We start from the raw sequence: 19,519 nt of genomic DNA, 5'->3' as shown, positions 1-19,519 counted from the left end.
TATTTTATTACTAAAAGAATTTGAGTATGCAAATCTTTCTATTTTTTTATTTTTATTAATAAATTAAACTAAATTTAATATTTTTTTTCCAAAATAATGGACGTTCCACATACAGGTTCTTTAAGCCCTATACGGCAGGCAGAAAAATATAATTGTCAGAATTTTAATTTGCAACCTACAGCATTTCCTTTGGTGTTTAAAGAATTCATCACGTCAAAGTAACGAATTTATTTAAATAATATTTTTATTTAAACTCATTATCTCGAGATAATGAATTCCAATAAAATATATTTTTTTATTAATTTTTATCACATCAAGTGTAAAAGTTAAAAAAAAAATATCTTTTATTAAAATTCATCAGTGACGAATTCTATGTACCGTAAAAAATACCGTAGATCCCAAATTAAAAATCTGACAACCTAATTTCTTGGGCTGGGGTAGAAAACCGCAACATACATCCCCTCCTGATACCAGGTAAGCAAAATTTTACCCTAAAATTAAAAATGAAGTCAAAACAGATAAAGATCAGATAAAAATTCAACTCATCCAATTCCATGTCAGATTCATAATTGTGCTTCAGTTGATAACCATCTTTCAGACACTTAAATCTTACGTTCTAAATACAAAAATCTTCTAACATGTTAATATACATGTTTCAGATACATATTCAACACTTGCTCTAAGTCAAGCCAAGTATGCTCACCTTCGTGCTGATACTGTGAATCGGTTAATTTCTTTGTATATTTCATTTCTTACCTTTCTTGTTTGCACCCTTGAATTTCTTGGGCCGAGTTCGAGCCTTGAAAGAACGTTGTTTGTCGCCGGATGCTGCCTTGAGCTTTTGGCTCGTAGTTGGCTGGTCTAACTTTCTCTTCTGACCTCTGACGTTGCCGGTGTCCGACCCTTTGTCGAAATTCTTCTTTTTACCATATCCATCTGATTGACCCTTCATTGGTTTTCCAAAGTGCTTGGGTCTTTTAGCCGTTTTCATTCCACCACCATGGCTATCTGATATGCCAGCAGGTTCGGTTGAATCAGATCGCTTGCTGCCATCCCTTTTGTCCCTCTTTCTCTTCCGGTGTTCGAATTTATCATTTTTCTGTTTAAATGTGCCGGATCCCCCATCTTTCCTCTTCCGAGACCTGCTGATATTCAACAAGTAATTAATTGTAAGACATTCAAATGCGCACTACCAATAATAAACTGAAAACCGTAAAAGCAGCAACAGAAAGAGAACAGACCCCGCAGTTAATGAATCCGCTTTGTCCGCATCATTATCATCAGCTTCTTCCGAAGTTGATTTGCCACGTCGGTTCTGCAATAATACAGACATTACATATAACCCACATGTTGCAAACTGGTCTTCATGAGACATCTTGGGAACTTAAAATGGCGGAGGAATTATCCAAGGCAAAAAGATATCAAATACCATATTCGAATCAGGAATCAGAGCATAGAGAATGCTGGTGCGAATGATTTTTTTATTAATAAAATCATTTGACACCTTCAGATCAACGAGATCATTGGAAGCAAAAGAAAGGTAGATCAGATGGAAGGAAAGGGATGAAGCCTTGTTAGGGAACCAAAAGCTAACTTCCCAGCTACCGACATTCATCGCCTACTTTTTTTTACCGAAATTCTTGGGAAATATTCAATATAGTCCCCAATATGAATAAATTTCATTTTTCTAAAAATTGATGAAACTGGGATGACTAAACAAATAACACAAATAATTACCTCGATAACGGTAGTCAGAAAATTCCTATGCTTTTCTGGAGCAACTGATTGAACAGCAGCAATACCACATTTCCTTGTTAAAATTTCCAGTATTATAGTGACCTGTCGCAACATGAATGCACAAAATGAGAAAACCTCCAGTTACATAGTGTAAAACTCTTCAGTTTTATACTGATTGAGGATCATTGGATGGATGTAAATAAATGGCCAAGATACACAGTTGAGAATGAGTAGAATTTTGCGGGTAGAAAAAAATGGTGGATAATGTGAATGAACACAGTTTACGCCTCAATCATCCATTTACATTCATCCAATGAACACGGTTTAAGTCTTGTGATTTTTTACGGGGACTTGAAATACAATTTTATGATCGATTCAATTTTAGCACTGTAGTACCTTCTAATTTTATAATTTTTAGACATAATTCTATCATCGGGGAGAGGGCAAAATGCAATTCTACCATGCATTAATTTGTAAGTTTTTTTTTTGGAGGGACTTGTACTTAATTTAACCATTTTAGGGGCCCATGACCACTGCCAGCCTCCCTAGCTTCATCTCTAATAATCTGTCTACATTTATTTAAAGTGAATATCTGTTTACCTTTGATCTGAAATGATTTCTCGAGATAGATGACCACTGGAGAACTCCATTGATGATGTCAGAAAGAAAGTTCTGCAGGTCATTAGCTTGCAAGGAAGAAACCAAGACTTTTACAAAACCCAAAACAGCCTGTCAACAACATAAAAAAAAAGCTAGTTACAGCAAGATGAAATGAAAGAGAATAAGTTGGCACGACGGAAACTCACTTTTATAACTTCCACAGCTTTAGTTTGCAACAAGGCTACAATAGAGGAAACAAGATCAGGCAATGCTATACAGATCTCAGGATCATCATATACGAGAACAGATAGGGCAGCTACTGCTCCACTCTTAATGAGAGGTGATGAACCGGAAAGATACCCCATTATCTGAACATTAAGCAATATCCATCACATATTATAATAAAATTCATGACCGATAATAATCTCTCGCAGACATTATTTACAAAGGGCAAGTTAAAGCATCATAAAATTTATACCATGTCGACTTTTCTAAAACATAAGTTCGTCGACGTTAAAACAATAAATACAAGTCCAACTTAGAAGGTTAACAAGTCCTTGTTTTTTAATAGCATGCAACATTAATGGTGTAAAACATTGTGGCCTCTTGGGATAGCTTCTAACTTCACTATATTTATCATGGAAATCAAATCGGCATCTTTTGTACTTAACTCTAAAACTCAACTGTCAGAAGAAAGCTACTGCTTCGAGGCTACAACAAACTTCTAGCTAATCACAAAGGATTCTTTATATAGTTTTATTATTATTATTCATGTAACTTAATGTCTGGGTAATGAATTATTGCATATAAAAACATTAATTACAAAAATGGACAAATTAAAGCAGCCAATTTATTTACAAGAGGAATTCACACAAAAGAGATCAAATGATCCTCACCATGTTAATTAGTTTGTGATAGGATGGATCAGACTTGAGATCTGAAGGTTTTCTCAAGGCAGAACTCATCTTTAGGAGAATATCATAAGTTGCTTTCCTTCTTTCTTCCTTCCCCTGCATATTAAATTTTAAATTAAAAACACAATGACCTGCATTACCTCATTGAGAGAAAAAGTAAATAAATGAACTTTAACGGCCCATACATCCTTTAACATGACTATAATCTCATTGAGAATAAGAAAAGGCTTTGTATTTTCCTCCAATGAGCTCATCTGCAAGAAAATTAGAAGTTGCAACTGAAAGTCAGCTCCCATCATCATACCGGTGTGAACGCAAGCTAGACTAAAAGATACATGAATTTGCAGAAAACAAATTAAGTTAAGATGGGATGGATATAAATTCCATCATGTTACACATCAATGAGTTGTCGTAAGCTCAAATTCTCGATCATAGCAACAGCACCAATAACAGGCATTCTTATTTTCAAAAGGACTACCGACTTTACTACTTTCTTCTTGGTAAGAGGCCCTATGAGAACTTCACAAGTCGCAACTAAGAGTAAGTAGTTCGTTAAAAAAGTTTACCAGATGGATAGTCCGCAATAAATCAAAACCTTTGTTTGACCACATTAAATGATGAAGACTATCACCTTAATCTAAAAGCATGAATTATACAATCAACAGGCATGACAAATTACAACAGTTGCACTACACCTTGCTCACAATCAGATGACCAAATATCACCACAAAGAAAGAAATACAAAAACACAACAGAAAAACAGAAAAGGAATCTCTAATTCTCAAACAAGATGAGCTTAGATGAGAGTTAACCTTCAAGATGTGAACCATTAGAATGTTGAAACAATCAAGGCGGCTTCTAAGAGATGTAATATCAGCTGGAGATTTTAGTCCAAGTAATAGATCAATCAACTGCTCTAATCTAGAAGAACAAAACCAAGCATGTTCCTGCATCATAGCACAAGAAAACAGGAAATTTTATCTCCTAACACTGGACGAAGATTAAAATAGATGAGAAAAAAATATCATGAGAAATACACCTCCAAAATTCTGCCCAAAGCATAATATGCTTCATGATGGCCAATCTCATTGGTTTCCTAAAAACAGAGGTTAGTAAACATCTTAAGACTAGATTAGCTAGTTCCAAAAACTAACAAAAATAGCACAATAGAGATAAATGGGTATCTTAAATACCTGAAAAGCTTGCTTTATTAAGACATATATAAAATCAATAAGGTCCTCCTCTGCTCCTGAAATCAGAGAAGATGCCAGCTCGATAATGATACACCTGAGTAGAAAGGAAGTCTTAGCACCATTGTCCATCTCTACCATCCACGGAGAAATTTTGAGCTCACATTATTTTGTCAAGTGCAACAAAAGCCTACTAGATCCATCCATTCAACACTACCAAAAACATTCCCTCTCATTCTGCTTAGACCGTTAAACGGATAGGTGGTGGACACCCACCGTTAAATGGATAAGCAATATGCATAATGTTCAATGCAAATGGAGCAGATAGAAAAGCACTCATAGAAGGAGAGCAAACACCGACAAATAGGCTGATCTGCCTACAAAGTGCAATACATACCAGCAAAATAAACAAAGTAACCAAGTAAATTATCACATTTTATGTCAACAACTACACATTAAGGTGCATATCCTAATAAAGACGACTGAAATTGCCTTCTGCTGAGATAAAAATCAACTCTTCTATTTTGTTGGAACTCCAAATCATTTAACTTCACTTTTATTTATATTAAGCACCTTAGCAAAACTGGTATTAAATCAAAAGCAGTTATGATTAGCTTCACTTCAAATTTGAATACTACAGGCATAAAATTACATCCATACACGTCACACTTGCTAATCATGCAACAAATTTCAGTTGGATAAAACTATTGCCTTCAGGAAATGAAGGTCATTAGCACAAAATCAAATATTTTATAATAAAACCACAATAATAAAGAAATAGAGCTAACTAAGAAAATGTCATAGATTTGCAAACCATAAGCAGAAGAAACCACTATCTAGACTAGAGAATTATAAATTCAAGAAATAAAAACCGGAACAAACCTGCGTGCCTCTTTACCCATAGTATTAAGATTACTTTCTTTTTCCATCAACTTGTTGGCATTACCAGGCTGCTTTTCAAATTCACCTTCACCATCAATGAACTGCATCTTCTCAACCAACGATACAAAATTTCTTTTGGTAACAGAAGAGTCTGTAATTGAAGCCAAGCATCCAATGGCATCCTGAAATCACGAGATCAGAAGTTATTTGGAGTTTTTTTTTATAAGAATATGGCCTCATTAAAACCCCCCTTCATAACCATCAAGCTCCGAAAAACTCAATAGTCATAGGAAGGAGAAAAAGAGTGCCCAAATTTTATTACCAGAAATAGGATTACATCCAAAAGCAAACAGATACAATACATAGGTCCCAATACAAACACCCAATACAAATTAGTTATTTGGAGTTTTAAATTAATATGACAATAATTAGTGTTTCAAAATACCAGTAAGGGGATGTGCACATGTTTGATATCAAAGTCAGACAATTTGTTTTCCCAAGAAATAAAATCTGACTTTAAAGTAATATGAATAAGTCTTATCAAATTTTAAACCCGATGCCAAGATGAAAGAATGAATGTTGAACCTTTAGATATAAACGCTTTGCTGAAGGTGACTGAACAAATACATCAACCAGAGCCTGAAGCATCTCTGGAGCACATGATGACAAAGCCTTGATGTTTTTGGTTGCAGTTTTCTTTGAATAAGAGGCTGGACTTGTGGACTCTAGTTTTGAATTGCCCTCTATGGTGTTGTTTGACTCATCATCATCCTTTCCAGATCTAAGAATACTTTTGTTTTGATTGATAAGAATCTACAAAAAGCAACATAAATATATATATTATACAAGACTAAGAATAACAACGTACACAAATTATTTGGAAAAGGATAAACATAAGGTTCTCGGATTTACAAAACTAAAGAAGACAAGGATAATAATAATACAAAATTTACCTGTATGGCTAGAGCAATATTTTCATTCATAAGTGGGTCCTCCTTAAGAATATCATTGATAAGTTTAGCCAAAGCTTTGAACTTCTTGTGTGTATCGATTGGATAGTGACAAAAGGCAGGTAGTAATCCCAATAGGCTATGAGCACGAGCCTGCAGATCTTGACGAATTACAGACTTTTTTACTGAATAAATTGGAAAAAGAAAAGATAAGAGTCAAAACCAAAAAATTACAAAGATCTGCTCATCATAAAATTACAACAGAACCCGTGGAAACCAAAATTCATAGAATTAAGTGGCACAAGACATAACTATCCATGAAATAAGAGCTGGACACTCTAAGAAGCACTAAATACTCAGTGCAATAACCTGTGTGTCTGTACAGGCAATTGTAGATAATCTCATACTGCGCAATTATAGTTTTATGTTTATACGCAATAAAGAAATAAAAGGATATGTAGTAGAAAAAAGTGATGATATGCTTCTCTCCAAAGTCGAGTAACTAGGGTTCTCAGTGATTGGTATCTAATGCACCTGTAGGGAACAAATACACCTACTACTAGGGGTGTGCAAGAAGATCTAATCCAATTGATCCGATCCGAAAATTCGGATATCCGATGATACAGATCGGATAAATTCCAATTTCGGATTATCCGAAAATCCGAAAAAATTGGGCTTTTAGATTTTAGATACCCTTTAGCCCAATAAATAAGTAACTAACCCAATTTTTTTATAAGAAGAGGAGGCCTCGTTAAAACCCCCCTTCATGATTATTGAAACGCCCTAAGGTGTTCCATAATCAGCGGAAAAGATTAGTACATAGTATTTGAATACAGCCAAGATCACCCCCCTTACAACAAGAAAACCCGAAAACCAAAAAGAAAAACTGTCCAATCAGAAACTCCCAATCTAAGCCAATACCAGACTTTGCTAAACCGTCTGCCTCTACATTTGCTGTCCTAGCTACCCAACAAATTAAACCCTCCAAAACTCTTAACCTATCAACAATTTCCTTAACGATAGTAACATACAAACTTGGACATTTATCCAAATTCCTAATCCACTCCACTGACGACTTACTATCACTCTCAATGATCAAGCGTTTCTTGTAGCACCACTGAGAAGAATCAAAGAAAATTAAACCCTGCTTGATTGCCTTAAGCTCCATTAAAGGAGGAGGACCGGAATAAAAATTAAGACATTTAATTATTTATTGTATGTGAGTAATTAATATATATATAAAATACAGTAAAGGTATCGAATAAGTTACATTAAATCACAAAATATAAAATATTTTTTTTGTCAAATTAGATTTTATATTCGGATTCGGTTATCAGATCCGAAATTTCGGATCAGATACGGATCACTATTTTAGGTATCCAAAATTTTCGGATCGGATCCAATATCCGAATTTGCACACCACTACCTACTACAAAGGAGATAAAAGCTGATGGCAACAAGTAAATTTCACAAAGAAATGGGGTAGACCATCTTTGCCAGGAAAAGGAATCCCTGTCTGAAACTCTAGACATATACTTCTAGAAAAGTATTTCAAAACAGATGAGCCTTGCATCACATATTTCATCTGGTTTATAAGCTAGATGGGTACAACATTTTAAACCAGCCAATGGGACTTTAAGCTAGACTAAATGTGTAAAGTAAAAACAAAGGAGAAGATTAGAGAAGTAAAAAAAGTGAAAGAAAGCTCCTAAATATGGATATCCATCCTGTAGATCATCATGTCAATTGAATCTTTGGTCTCCAAAATATCCCTGAAAGAATCATAATCTGATGGATTCACAACAATTTAAGCCTAGCACCTTTCTAGATTCCATTTTAAGTGCATTATTACCCTTCAATTTTCACATCCAGTCTTAATGATGACGTGAAGAAATCTCCAGGGGTGGAGAAGTACCTTTACAACTTGCTTGCTGGAATGATTAGCAAGCGGCACTATATGCTCCATATAATAGCTGAGAGATGCTCCAACAACATAGTCCTTCAATATGGGTACCAACCACATATTTGAATAAATTAAGCCATCAACATCAAGAGTTATAGGCAAAAGAGTCAATATCCTCTCTGGCCCTAAAACAGTAACTGCTGATCCTAGACAACTCCGGAGCTGCAAATTATAACAAAAAAGGATGTCAATAGTTTTCCAGTGATTACTATGGAAGATACCGCAATCATAAGCTGAAGAAGCCAACCTACCTTAAACAAATGATTAGCAAAAGATGATGAAACATCTTGTTGAATTGATGTTAACCTCTAATCGGATAAATTATTTGGATATAACATGGGCATAACATGTGTTATAAAACACAGCATATTTTTCAAACTAAATGCATTAAAAAATGGGTAATAAAATTCATTTTGCAGAAAGAGAGGAATGTGCAGGCTTCATTGTACTTGGCCACCATATAATGCCAAACATGCCAATTAAACATAACAAGTTTGCCGGAAAATAAATAGAAGACAAGGAAAACAACAAATACTCCATTTTTCCAGACCAAGTACTCGATATTTACACTTATCATACATATTTCTGAATTTGCATTCCCTTGTTTTTGCTAAAACTTTACCATTCTTTATGTGTTTATTCTATGTACTCGAGGCATGTCAGAAGAAAAGTGTGGTTATCAAAAGTACAAGGTAGATATATCAACAACAGCATTCAGTAAATTTGATGGTTGTTATCTCTGATTTCTCTATTTCTGCTGATGCCACTGATGGACTGTTTTGGAAGGGGAATGGGGAAGGGGTTTTCACTGTGAAATCATGTGTCAACCTATCTTATTCGGGTTCTCCCGATTCAGAGGAAGCTAAATTTTGGAAGTATAATGTTTGGAGGGGTCGGTTGCCTCCAAGAGTTGAGACTTTTCTTTGGCAAGTTATATTAAAGAAGTTGGCGGTCAAGACAGCTTTGGTTAAGAGAGGTGTTCGGGGCATAAATGATACTTTGTGTTCTTTCTGTAATCTTGAAGAAGAGTCTTCATCGCATTTATTTTTTTCCTGTTCGTTTGTTTGGCCAATTTGGATGAAATTCTTGGGATATTGGAATTTTCAATCGGTTTTTCATGCAGATGCTAAAAGATTCCTATTGGCTTGGAATGACTTGAAGACCAACTCTCTTATCTGGCCATTTATTCCTGGAGCTGTTCTATGGACAATTTGGAAGACCAGGAATTTTATTGTGTTTGAAGGAGGGAAGCTTGACCGAACAGAGATTTTCTTTCTAGCTAGGTGCAGGCTTGCTTCATGGTTTCTAGCTAAGGAAACTCAAGTTACTATTTCCAAGGATGATATTATTGCTGACCCGTCCATAGTGGATTCCTACTCATCCCATTCTTATCGGGTTTCAACCGTGATTCCTTGGTCCCCTCCTCCAAAAGGTTTTGTTAAACTTAATGTGGATGCGGCTACCTCTAGTGATTGGAAGAGGAGTGGCTTAGGTGGTATTTTGAAAGACATGTCTAGTGCGATTCTTGGCTCCTTCAAAGAGCCGGCTGGTCCGGGGCCCCCAACTTTAATGGAATTGAAGGCTATCCTAAAGGGTTTAGATTTTTTTGAATCTATTCGTCATAGGGTTAAAGATAGATTGATTATTGAGAGTGATAGTCAGGTGGCAGTTGGCTGGATTAAGGATGTGGTCTCTTGTCCTGTTGTTTATGTTCAAATAGTTAAAGACATTATTCAAAAGCTTAGTGTTTTTGAAGGTTTTATTAGTTGGGTTAGTAGGACAGCCAATATAGAGGCGGATGTCCTAGCTAAGGCGGGTATTGGTTGAATTATGCTCTGTTAAGGGCTGTTTCTTTTTGGTTTTATATCTCTTGAGGGAGATGGTTTGTATTACTTTGTTATATTTGAGTTTATTGAATCCTAGGGCACTCCTTTCCTCCTTGTGTGGATTAAGGAACTATTTTAAAGTTCCGTTAACCACCAAGGGGGTTTATTGAGGCCTTTTATTCCTATCAAAAAAAAAAATATCACAACATTAAATAGAATTGTGGTAATATAAAACCCCAAAACTCATCAATAAACGAACAAGCGAAAAAGGATATGCAAAGTCTTACATGGCTAATATTAGATGTATCCCTGCCAGCACGAGTCATTAAGTCGGCAAGTTTATGCACAATTCCCTTCATAAATATATATGAGGATTCTCCTACAACAAATTGAAGCACAAAATTAAGCAGAATTCATTGCACAATAATCACAAATAATTTTGTCTGAGAATAAAGAACACATTCCTGACCAACATATAAGTTCTCAAATTTGTCATCCTCTCTTTTTATTTATGTTTCTTCCTAAGGGACTTTAGCTACATCAGCTCAAGCAGTTGGCAATCTACTCTAACAATTTCAAAAACCCTGTCTGCATCTTGTTTGGACTACGAACCAATAGTTACTTTAGTGTCCATCAACTCTAGAAACAAATGTCATAAGAACTAAGCCATGTCACAACAGTTTATGCGGACTCAATTAAAACAGTCTCACAAATACACAGGACCCTTATACCACCAACACATTTATTTGGAGAATGCTCCATAACACATCTAATATAAATCACCAATAACACAGGAGATACATGAGACGAACAAAAATAGTTAAGATAATGCAGCCAAGCTCTTGTTATGGCAACTCAAGGCAGTGTTTTAAAAAGCGCGCCTGAGGCGCTAGGCGAGGCGAGGCATTTAGAAGAAAGCCTCCGACCACCAAGGCGGCGGCGAGTACATGAGGCGGCGATTCAGTCGTCGGAGGCGGCGAGAGGCGATGCTTTTAGCGATTCACGTACAATGACCCATTTATGTTCTGTGGAGACAGTATTAGGTGGAGTTCCAGGGCAGCAGATTGTGTCGGGGGTTTGTATTGATGGGAGAGAAAGGAGTTTAAGCATGGGGTTGTCACCTTGGGCCAAGATAAGGCTGATCAAGAAGATGGGCAATGTTAAAACAAGTATGTTAGAAGTTAGTGGGCTGCCAGTTGGCAGTGATAATAGGACAAAAATAAGTGGGAAGCACGTGGGTCTCGAGAAATACAAACTTCTCGGATGATTCTGCACGTTCGGTTGACTATGGTGTTGCACCTACTTCAATTAGGAAATCCAACCATAATGGGCCTGTTAAGTGGGTTGGGAATGAGAAGTCTATTGGGGGGCAGAATGGTAAGTTGCAAACTGAAACGGATGAGGTTTTGATCCAGTGGCAGTCTGTAGGGGTGACGGGGATCATGGTGTCAATACAATTATTTATGGAATCCAAGAGAGGGGGAAAGGTTCTGTGGAACTCAAAAGAAGCGCCTCGCGTACGTGAATCCCTCGCCTCAAAGCGCCTCAAAAATTGAGGCTCTCGGGTAGCTAATCGCCTTGGAGCGCCTCGCTCCTTTTAAAACATAGACTCAAGGACAAAGAAAAAGAATGAAAATATCGTATTAGCCACATGTTCTATGATATTATACACATTCCTATGAACCTAGGGTACCAATTCAGGCTCCACTAGAAAAGTACAGTTGTCTAGCTCTTATGCAGCAAATAAAGAAATAATCCAGCATACCAAGTTTCTGAAACAAAACAGTCAAGACAGCCAAAACATGCTCGTTAGGAAGTCCATCACTTGAACTAAGGGCACTCTCAAAGATTGAACATATTGAATTTATTGCATCTGCTTCCTCACTGCCAAGACCATTGTTGTCAAATGAAAAAGACTTCAAGTCTAAATGGTGGCTAATCAACTCCTTCATAATATTTGATGCATGTGATGCCACACTAGCCTCAGAAGACAAAAGAGCTGCACCAAAACTACAACATTATCAGACGACAATATCCATAGAAAACTATCAAAATTAGCAGTAACATTATGTATTCCATAGCATTGAAGAATGGAGATAAACTCTACACCTCACATGAGAAACAGAACTAGACATTCTGATATAGAAACTTATAAATCCTTTTACATTTTAGTTGCACCTAGATCAATCAACCACTAATTCATGTTCGTCAATATGGGAAGTAAACCATTAACCTAGTGAATGACATGCCAAAGTTTTCCAAAACTTCAAAAATGTATTTTAAATGTAGCAGAAAATTAATGCCATATGGGAAATTTGGCACAGTTGAGTTCTAGTGATGTTACAAAAGAGAGATCGTCAGTTCAAGAATTTCCATCTCTAAGTTTCAACTATGTGAACGATTTAGAATTACCTGAAGGTGAACAATTGTGCAAAGTATAAAAACCATTTAACATTAATAAGTTTATGAGCTGGTACGACAAACAACATCCCCATATACAAACTGGAAATAATTAATCACAAACAGAAAAATAAGTGTTCATTCAAAGAAAGAAGATTCAATAAACTAAATTCTCGACCCTATTTACAGAAGACAGCGATAAGCCGCAATAGCCAATAGTTGCTTGTCACACAGGCAAAGCAAAGTGTAAAAATGCCAAAGCCCATTACGGATTTGTGAACACAAACTAATAAGCAATATCATCTTCTCACAAAAATAAAAAAAAATAAGCATATAATGTCTTCTCACTAAAAATAAAAATAATAATTAATCATGTCAAAACAAACACATCAAAAACCATACCTGCTAAAGAACTACAAACTAAAGGAACATTCTTCATCCAGGAGTTTGATTGTATAGCATGAAGTTTATCTATCGCACATTTTAACAAAGTTGTTGCAGATATGAGAGTGTCTACTGGATTCTTCTCCCCAGAGACATAAGACGCAAGAGAAACTATAACATTCTCCATCTCTGGTATAATCGCTTCAACATTTGAGTTCCCAAAAAATACTTCAATAGTACTATGAGTGTTCCGAGTTAGAATAGAGAACTCAGAACTAGTAAGTTTACATAGTTCTGATAAAAATTTTAAACGGATTTTGGAAGAGAGATATGGACCAGTAAGCTTCAGCACATTTAACATATGAAGGACCTCCAAATGTTCAGGTTTCAACATTGTTTCATCTTTAGAATCATCTGCACTCTTTATGGTACTTAAGGTAAGTGCAACAGGCATATGATTTTTTAGCAAGGAAAGTACCAATTTAGTTGCCTCCTTGATAACAACTGAGGACTGGAAAGACTTAAAAAACTTCTCAAGATGTTCTTGAGCACATCTCCGAACCTGCAACACAAATTACACAATATTAAGTCAGCACATTAAATTACTTTACTAATGAATAAATATGACTAGCAAGTTGCTAGTTTTATTCCACAAACAGTTATTTCTTTGAACGGTTTATTCAATTTCAGTATTAATTAAGCGCCAATCTCGGGCAATGTTGCTACAACACTTCATGTTTGTGGAAGTACCCGTGTTCGACACACTCATGTCCGACGATACAAGACATGCTCCAAGGATCCTCTAAATACATGGAAAAGTTTAGAAAAATCTAACCATACTTGTGACAAACACATACTCATATCTAACACACACACTGGAGTCCAAGTAACTTAATATGCAACTGCATGAAAATGCACGATCCAACACAAAAGGAATAACTTGTTGCTTAGCCTCTAGGAACATAGCATTTGTCGACGGGAGCTACTGCTTGTCATACATATTGATTTAAAAGCCATCCTTCTAAACAATGATTATTCATTGAAGATCAAAAAACAATAAAATGACACTGAGGACAAATTTCAGAACATAATGCAAACAGACCAAAACATTCATCATAGATAGAACCAGAGCAATATAAATAAATCTGCAATTGTTATGACCGAATAAAATTCGAACACAATTGATGATATAAAAATAAAATCAAACAGATTCTTGACTATTGTATCGAAAAGGCCACTAAAGCTTTGGGGGAAAAGTAAACAGTGCATCAAAACCTTGGGTCGTTTATCCATGGCAAATTCAAGCAATGACTCTAGACCGAACTGAATCGAGTGCCAATCCTGCGAATCAGAAAACTCAACAAGCAACACCCCCAAACACTTCACCCCACTCCTCAAACTCGCAACACCTAATCCCTCCTTCCCCACCACTCTCACCACAACTTCCACCGCCTCCTTCGCTTTTGAACTGGAAATTCCTCCTTCCGGCATCGCCGGTACCACAATGGACAAGAACGTAAGAAGAGCACCGATAGCCGTCGAATCGAGGTTGGCTGCCGAATCATCATCGAGGGCGGAAATAGAGGCAGCAAAGTAAGCTGACGGAGAGAGTGGTAGCGACTCGGCTGAAAGGATGGAACGCATGGCGGCGGCAGTGGCGATTAGATGGCGGTGCTGCGGGGCGGATGACTTAGAATAACGGTCCATGAGATGCTGACAAATATCGGTCCCATCTCTCAAAGGGGTTTCGTTTTCGACGCCGATTTCCTTCGGGGGTTTCATCGCTGTCTAACGGAGGATTTGGGGTCTGTTTCTTCTTCATTGGCGGCAATTTCGTTCAGATTTCGGGGCGGAATCAGGGTTTAACAAGAGGACGGTGGTGGGGAAGAAGGGTTTAACAAAGGGTTTTTCTAGCTTTTGCAACAACATAAAAATTAACCGATCAATTTGGGCTTCAGCAAAGAACATCAAACAAAGCCGAATTATGTGTTCTATCGGTTTAGCCCAATACCATTTAACTAGTTTTTCATTGTAACATTTGTTGATTAGGTCCCACAATTCATGTATTATTGAAGTAATATATTTATTATATATAGTTTAGGTATTAAATTACCCATTTGATATCTAAATTATTAGTTTTGATTCAATTTAGCATTTAAAATTTCAATTTTTTTAAAATTATATCTAATGTTTAATTTTTGTTTTATTTTAGTATCTAGCCGATAAAAATTTAAAGAAACTTATGCATGTAATATTTTGTATAGGTAAAAGTACATCATTCATCCCTCAACTATCTTCTCACTCCTATTTAGGTTAAAGTTTAAAAATTTTCAATTTAACAACTCAACTTTCAAATTGTTCATGTTTTAATCACTCTAATATATTTTATTAATAATATTTTTTAGTATGGTACTAATCATTCCTCCAATAATCAAATGTGTTTAATAAAGATTTATTTAAATATCTTTTTTTAGCATTTTACCTATAATCATTCATTGAAAAAAAAATTACATAAAATATATTCTACCCACATCATGTATGTAAATCATAAACCATGCTGAACATATACATGTAAAACCCATTTCTAATGAAGTTTGAATACTACATATTCACATCAATGTAAATCCCAGAAAAAATGTGAACCAAAATCCAGAAACAAGTGTTATTTACATAGTTTCAATGCTGAAACAAAGCCCTCCTATAAGGCTATTACCCTACACTGGTCCCTTCAAAGTATGAAGGTCAGAAAGAATCCAGGACCCTTCAGTGAGTATTGAAGGCAAATCGTATCCCTGTCCCTATGGTCATCAAGTCATTCAACAATGTGGCGAAATCTAAAGAAAAAAATGGTGATAGAAAGTATCTATTCATGTATGCAAACGTATCATCAGAGGATGATCAAGCCAGATTCCACTGAGTAATGGTGTTCGAGCCTCGAGATCATCGCATGGACATCAAGGTTCGGACTTTATGCTGTCTTTCCGCCTTTCTCGCGCTTGGTGTCCTTTTCATTTTCCGACACTCCTCCATCACGGCTTTTTCCACTGTCTCGATGGAGTTCAAGAGCTTCTTTTGGGGAGTAAGAAGCCCCTCCTCGGATTCCTCACCTTTTTTATTGGTGACATTTAGCAGAATCTTCGACATACTCTTGATCGTTGGAGGGCGAGGCTTCGATCTGGAAGTTGAAGCTGGTGTTGAGAAATTGCGCTCTAGTTGAGCAACTGATGATATGTTTGAACCAAGAATAGTCTCGTTACTGGGTACAGGGGTCTCTAGTAATAGGCCTTCACCGTCTCCTAACCCTGCTCTCCTCCTTTCGATGGCCTGGTTATCCCCATCAAATTCAGTAAAAAATATATTTTGTGCTTGAGTTGAGCACCGGAAAATAATTATTGAAGTTCAGTGTAAAAAGCCATAGGTGTTCTTCCTGTGAAAGCTTACCAAACTGGTAATAAAGGGGATGCACTAAGCAAAACATTATATTTGGTGCTTGAGTTAAGCACCCAAACGGCATATCAAACACACTCAAATATAAGAGATAAGTAACGTTCAACTTTCGACAGACCACGGACTGTATGAAACGATGAATTACTGGCGAATGGACTAGGGATGAATATGACACATGATAAGTTTCACAGACCGTATGAATCCATTAATCGCATAAGAAATGAAGGCAATAAGATGAACATCAAGCAAATAGACTATGGATGAATCCATGAATAACAGGCAAATGGACTATAGATGAACAAGACACCTGATGAGAGATGTAGGCAATAATATAAACATCAAGCAAATGTATTATGGATGAATCCATGAATGGCAGATGGACTATGGATGAACAAGACACATGATAAGAAATGAAGACAATAAAGTGAGCATCAGACCAAGTTCAATAAACTCAAGATAAGCATTAAATATTAGCTTATAAAATGGAAGTCCAATAATCGGCCATATAAATCACGCTAAGAGATAAATACAACAGGTTCGAAGTAAAGACAATCAGATGAACTTCTACTTTTTAAAACCCAATGTAAGTGAATGAATCAAAACCCAGAAATGATACAGAAAAATCAAGCTCATTGAAGCCAGAGTGAACAATAAATACCAAGAAAAAATCGTATAGGCAATTCCACTATCAAAAATCTTCCACTAGCAAAACCAAACAGAGCCGCAAACAAGGTAAATGAATAAACAATGCTAAAGAAACAGATTAAAAGCCACTAATAAGATAAAGTAAAAATAAAAAAATAGATAAAAGATGAAAAACAAGCCATTATTACCCTTGCTACAGCAGTAATATCGTGGAGAGGAGTTCTCGGGTACCAAGAAGGTAACATAGTACCCGAACCTCCACCCCTTCCACGGCCCAAGGGACTCGGCGTCGCCGGAGTATTTTCTCTTCTATTCCGGCCACGTCTAACGCTGAATCTTGGAGTCCCAAAACTGTTGCCCCGACGGAACCCTCCACCACGAGCCGTCAAAACAGTAGCACCGGCAACACCCGTTGGCCTGCGCGTAACGCCCAAAATCTCCACCGCTTCATCTGATAGGATTCCCGAAGGCCCAACATGTCTTCGAGCAAAGACTTCCGCTAAATCAACTGTTCTTACGAGTCTATCTCTTGACTCCGCCATTCCTTATAGAGTTCAGCCCACAAAAGACAAGCAAATGGGTATAAAAAACTTCGAATAAAATGGAGAGAATACGCAAAAACAAACGGAAAAGTAAAAAGGGTATCGTAATTTTCACCAGAAAATGTGGAAAAAACAAGAAAGAATAAGAAAAATATTGAGAATATGGATTCTGTCGGTTCAAAACTACAAACAAAAAGTGTAACCTTAGGAAAAAATGGGTGATTGCTTGAAGGTTTTAACGGTGACGGCGGTGGCTACCGGAGGCGGCAAACGGTGTTTGGAGAGACGAATTTGGCAAATTTTTCGAAGTGAAAATAATGGCGCCCTTATAGGGGCTGGTTTCATTTCTTCTAAACTTTTGACACGTGTAACTCGTGTGATCAATGCCTGTTTGAATTTTACTTTTAGGCGCTCAATTAAATCGGGATAAAGTATATCAATGGTCCCCTGACTATAAGGTAATGTTTTGTTAATTCCCTTAACTATTAAAACTTCCAAAATGATCTTCTAACTATAGAGTGTTGCTTTGTTGAGTCCCTCGACTATTAAAAGTTTCAAAAAGGTCACACAACTACTCATTATGTTCCAAACTCAACTTTCTTCGTTAAAAAATTGACAGCCATCTAAGTTGGACGTTAACATAATGACTGAAATATGATAATTGTTTGAGATTTTAGGATCATATTTTATCATATCACACTTAATACGTTAATATTCAGCTCAGAATGTTGTCATTTTTTTAACGAAAAAGGATGAGTTTGGAACATAATGAATAGTTGGATGACCATTTTGAAACTTTTAATAGTCGATGGACTCAACAAAGCAACACTCTATAATTGAAGGACCGTTTTGAAACTTTTAATAGTCAATGGATTTAATAAAACAATAACTTATAATTTTGGGACTATTTGTGTACTTTACCCTCAAAATCGTGTATATTTCCATATGCTCGTCCCTCAGGTGAAATTATGGTATTGGTCCTTCTACTATGTTAAAATTGGAGATATCATTTTCTTTATTTTTTTAGTATAATCATCTATATTCAATCCATTCATCGATTAATAATACTGTAAAAGCTCTTCAAGAGAGTAACTCTTTTAACTTGATTTTCTTTGTTTACAATATGAAAATTTAACCTGAAAATTACTGAACAGATCTAATATCTGAACTCATTAGAGCTTCGTTTTTTTAATTTTAGTTTTAAATTTAATAATTAATTTTTATAATATTATTAATAACCTAAATTGGGATAATATTGTTTATTGTATATGTATTTAAGTGATGATATTACATTTGGTGTCTTATTTTCATAAAATAATTGTACTCTTAATATGTTTAATATAATATTTGTGCTTTAAAAATATATAATTTATGTTTTTATTTTGAAAAAGAAAACACATCTAATATAATATATCTGAATTATCATTTGTGTACTATTATAATATTTGTGAATTTTCATTGATTGATTTAATTCTTATTTACAATGTTAATCAAGTGTCATAATGATAATAATATATTAATTACAGTTTAGGTACATTTGTTAATTTATATATCATAATAATGCATGAAATAATAGTTCATATATCATATTAAATATTTCGATAAAGTATATATATTACATTAAGTACATTAAATAATTAATAATTAATAGATATCACATTAAATATTTTAAAGATATAAATATCACATTAGACCTTATTTAAATGATAATATTTAAATAATGAAATTTATTTATGGATAATAATATAATAGTATAATTGTACTCTATATATTTATGGATAATTACTATAATAGTCATATACTTTTTTTTTATATATATTTGTATCGGATCTGAAGTAAGTTTTGACTCTAAACTTTGAGTCAGGTAGAACCTCGTTGAACTTGGATTAGGTGTCGGATGAGGGTGTAACACTCGGGTTAGGTTCGGATAACCCGAAATCCTGACGTGACCTATGACCATCCTTAATTATGTTATTTGGACTAACTTTTAAATATTTGTAAAATCGACTACCAAATTTCGACAAATTAAAATAGAGGAA

The 19,519-nt window shown here is 35.5% G+C and overlaps 1 protein-coding gene and 1 pseudogene across 1 annotated transcript; both read right to left on the bottom strand.

Annotated features, from left to right (window-relative positions):
- Positions 1-613: 613 nt before the first annotated feature.
- Positions 614-14,761, bottom strand: LOC120173041 (annotated as a pseudogene).
- A 720-nt stretch (positions 14,762-15,481) lies between these two features.
- On the bottom strand, positions 15,482-17,495 carry LOC120173045 (protein POLYCHOME-like). Its single transcript, XM_039180343.1, has 2 exons — positions 17,127-17,495; positions 15,482-16,170 (listed from the first exon to the last, which is right to left on the bottom strand). The coding sequence occupies exons 1-2, from the start codon at positions 17,478-17,480 to the stop codon at positions 15,787-15,789; spliced, it is 738 nt and encodes a 245-aa protein (XP_039036274.1). The 5' UTR covers positions 17,481-17,495; the 3' UTR covers positions 15,482-15,786.
- Positions 17,496-19,519: the final 2,024 nt, after the last annotated feature.

Source organism: Hibiscus syriacus, unplaced genomic scaffold, assembly GCF_006381635.1.
Source record: "Hibiscus syriacus cultivar Baekdansim isolate YM2019G1 unplaced genomic scaffold, ASM638163v2 tig00111941_pilon, whole genome shotgun sequence".
Classification (NCBI taxonomy): domain Eukaryota; kingdom Viridiplantae; phylum Streptophyta; class Magnoliopsida; order Malvales; family Malvaceae; genus Hibiscus; species Hibiscus syriacus.
The sequence above is the reverse complement of the archived record's forward strand: the minus strand, read 5'-3'. Positions and strand labels throughout refer to the sequence as shown.

Coding starts and splice junctions, on each gene's coding strand:
- LOC120173045 (XM_039180343.1), bottom strand. CDS start 17,480: ATGGCGGAGTCAAGAGATAGACTCGTAAGAACAGTTGATTTAGCGGAA. Junction 16,171..17,126: donor ATATTACTGCTGTAGCAAGG/GTAATAATGGCT, acceptor GGGGATAACCAG/GCCATCGAAAGGAGGAGAGC.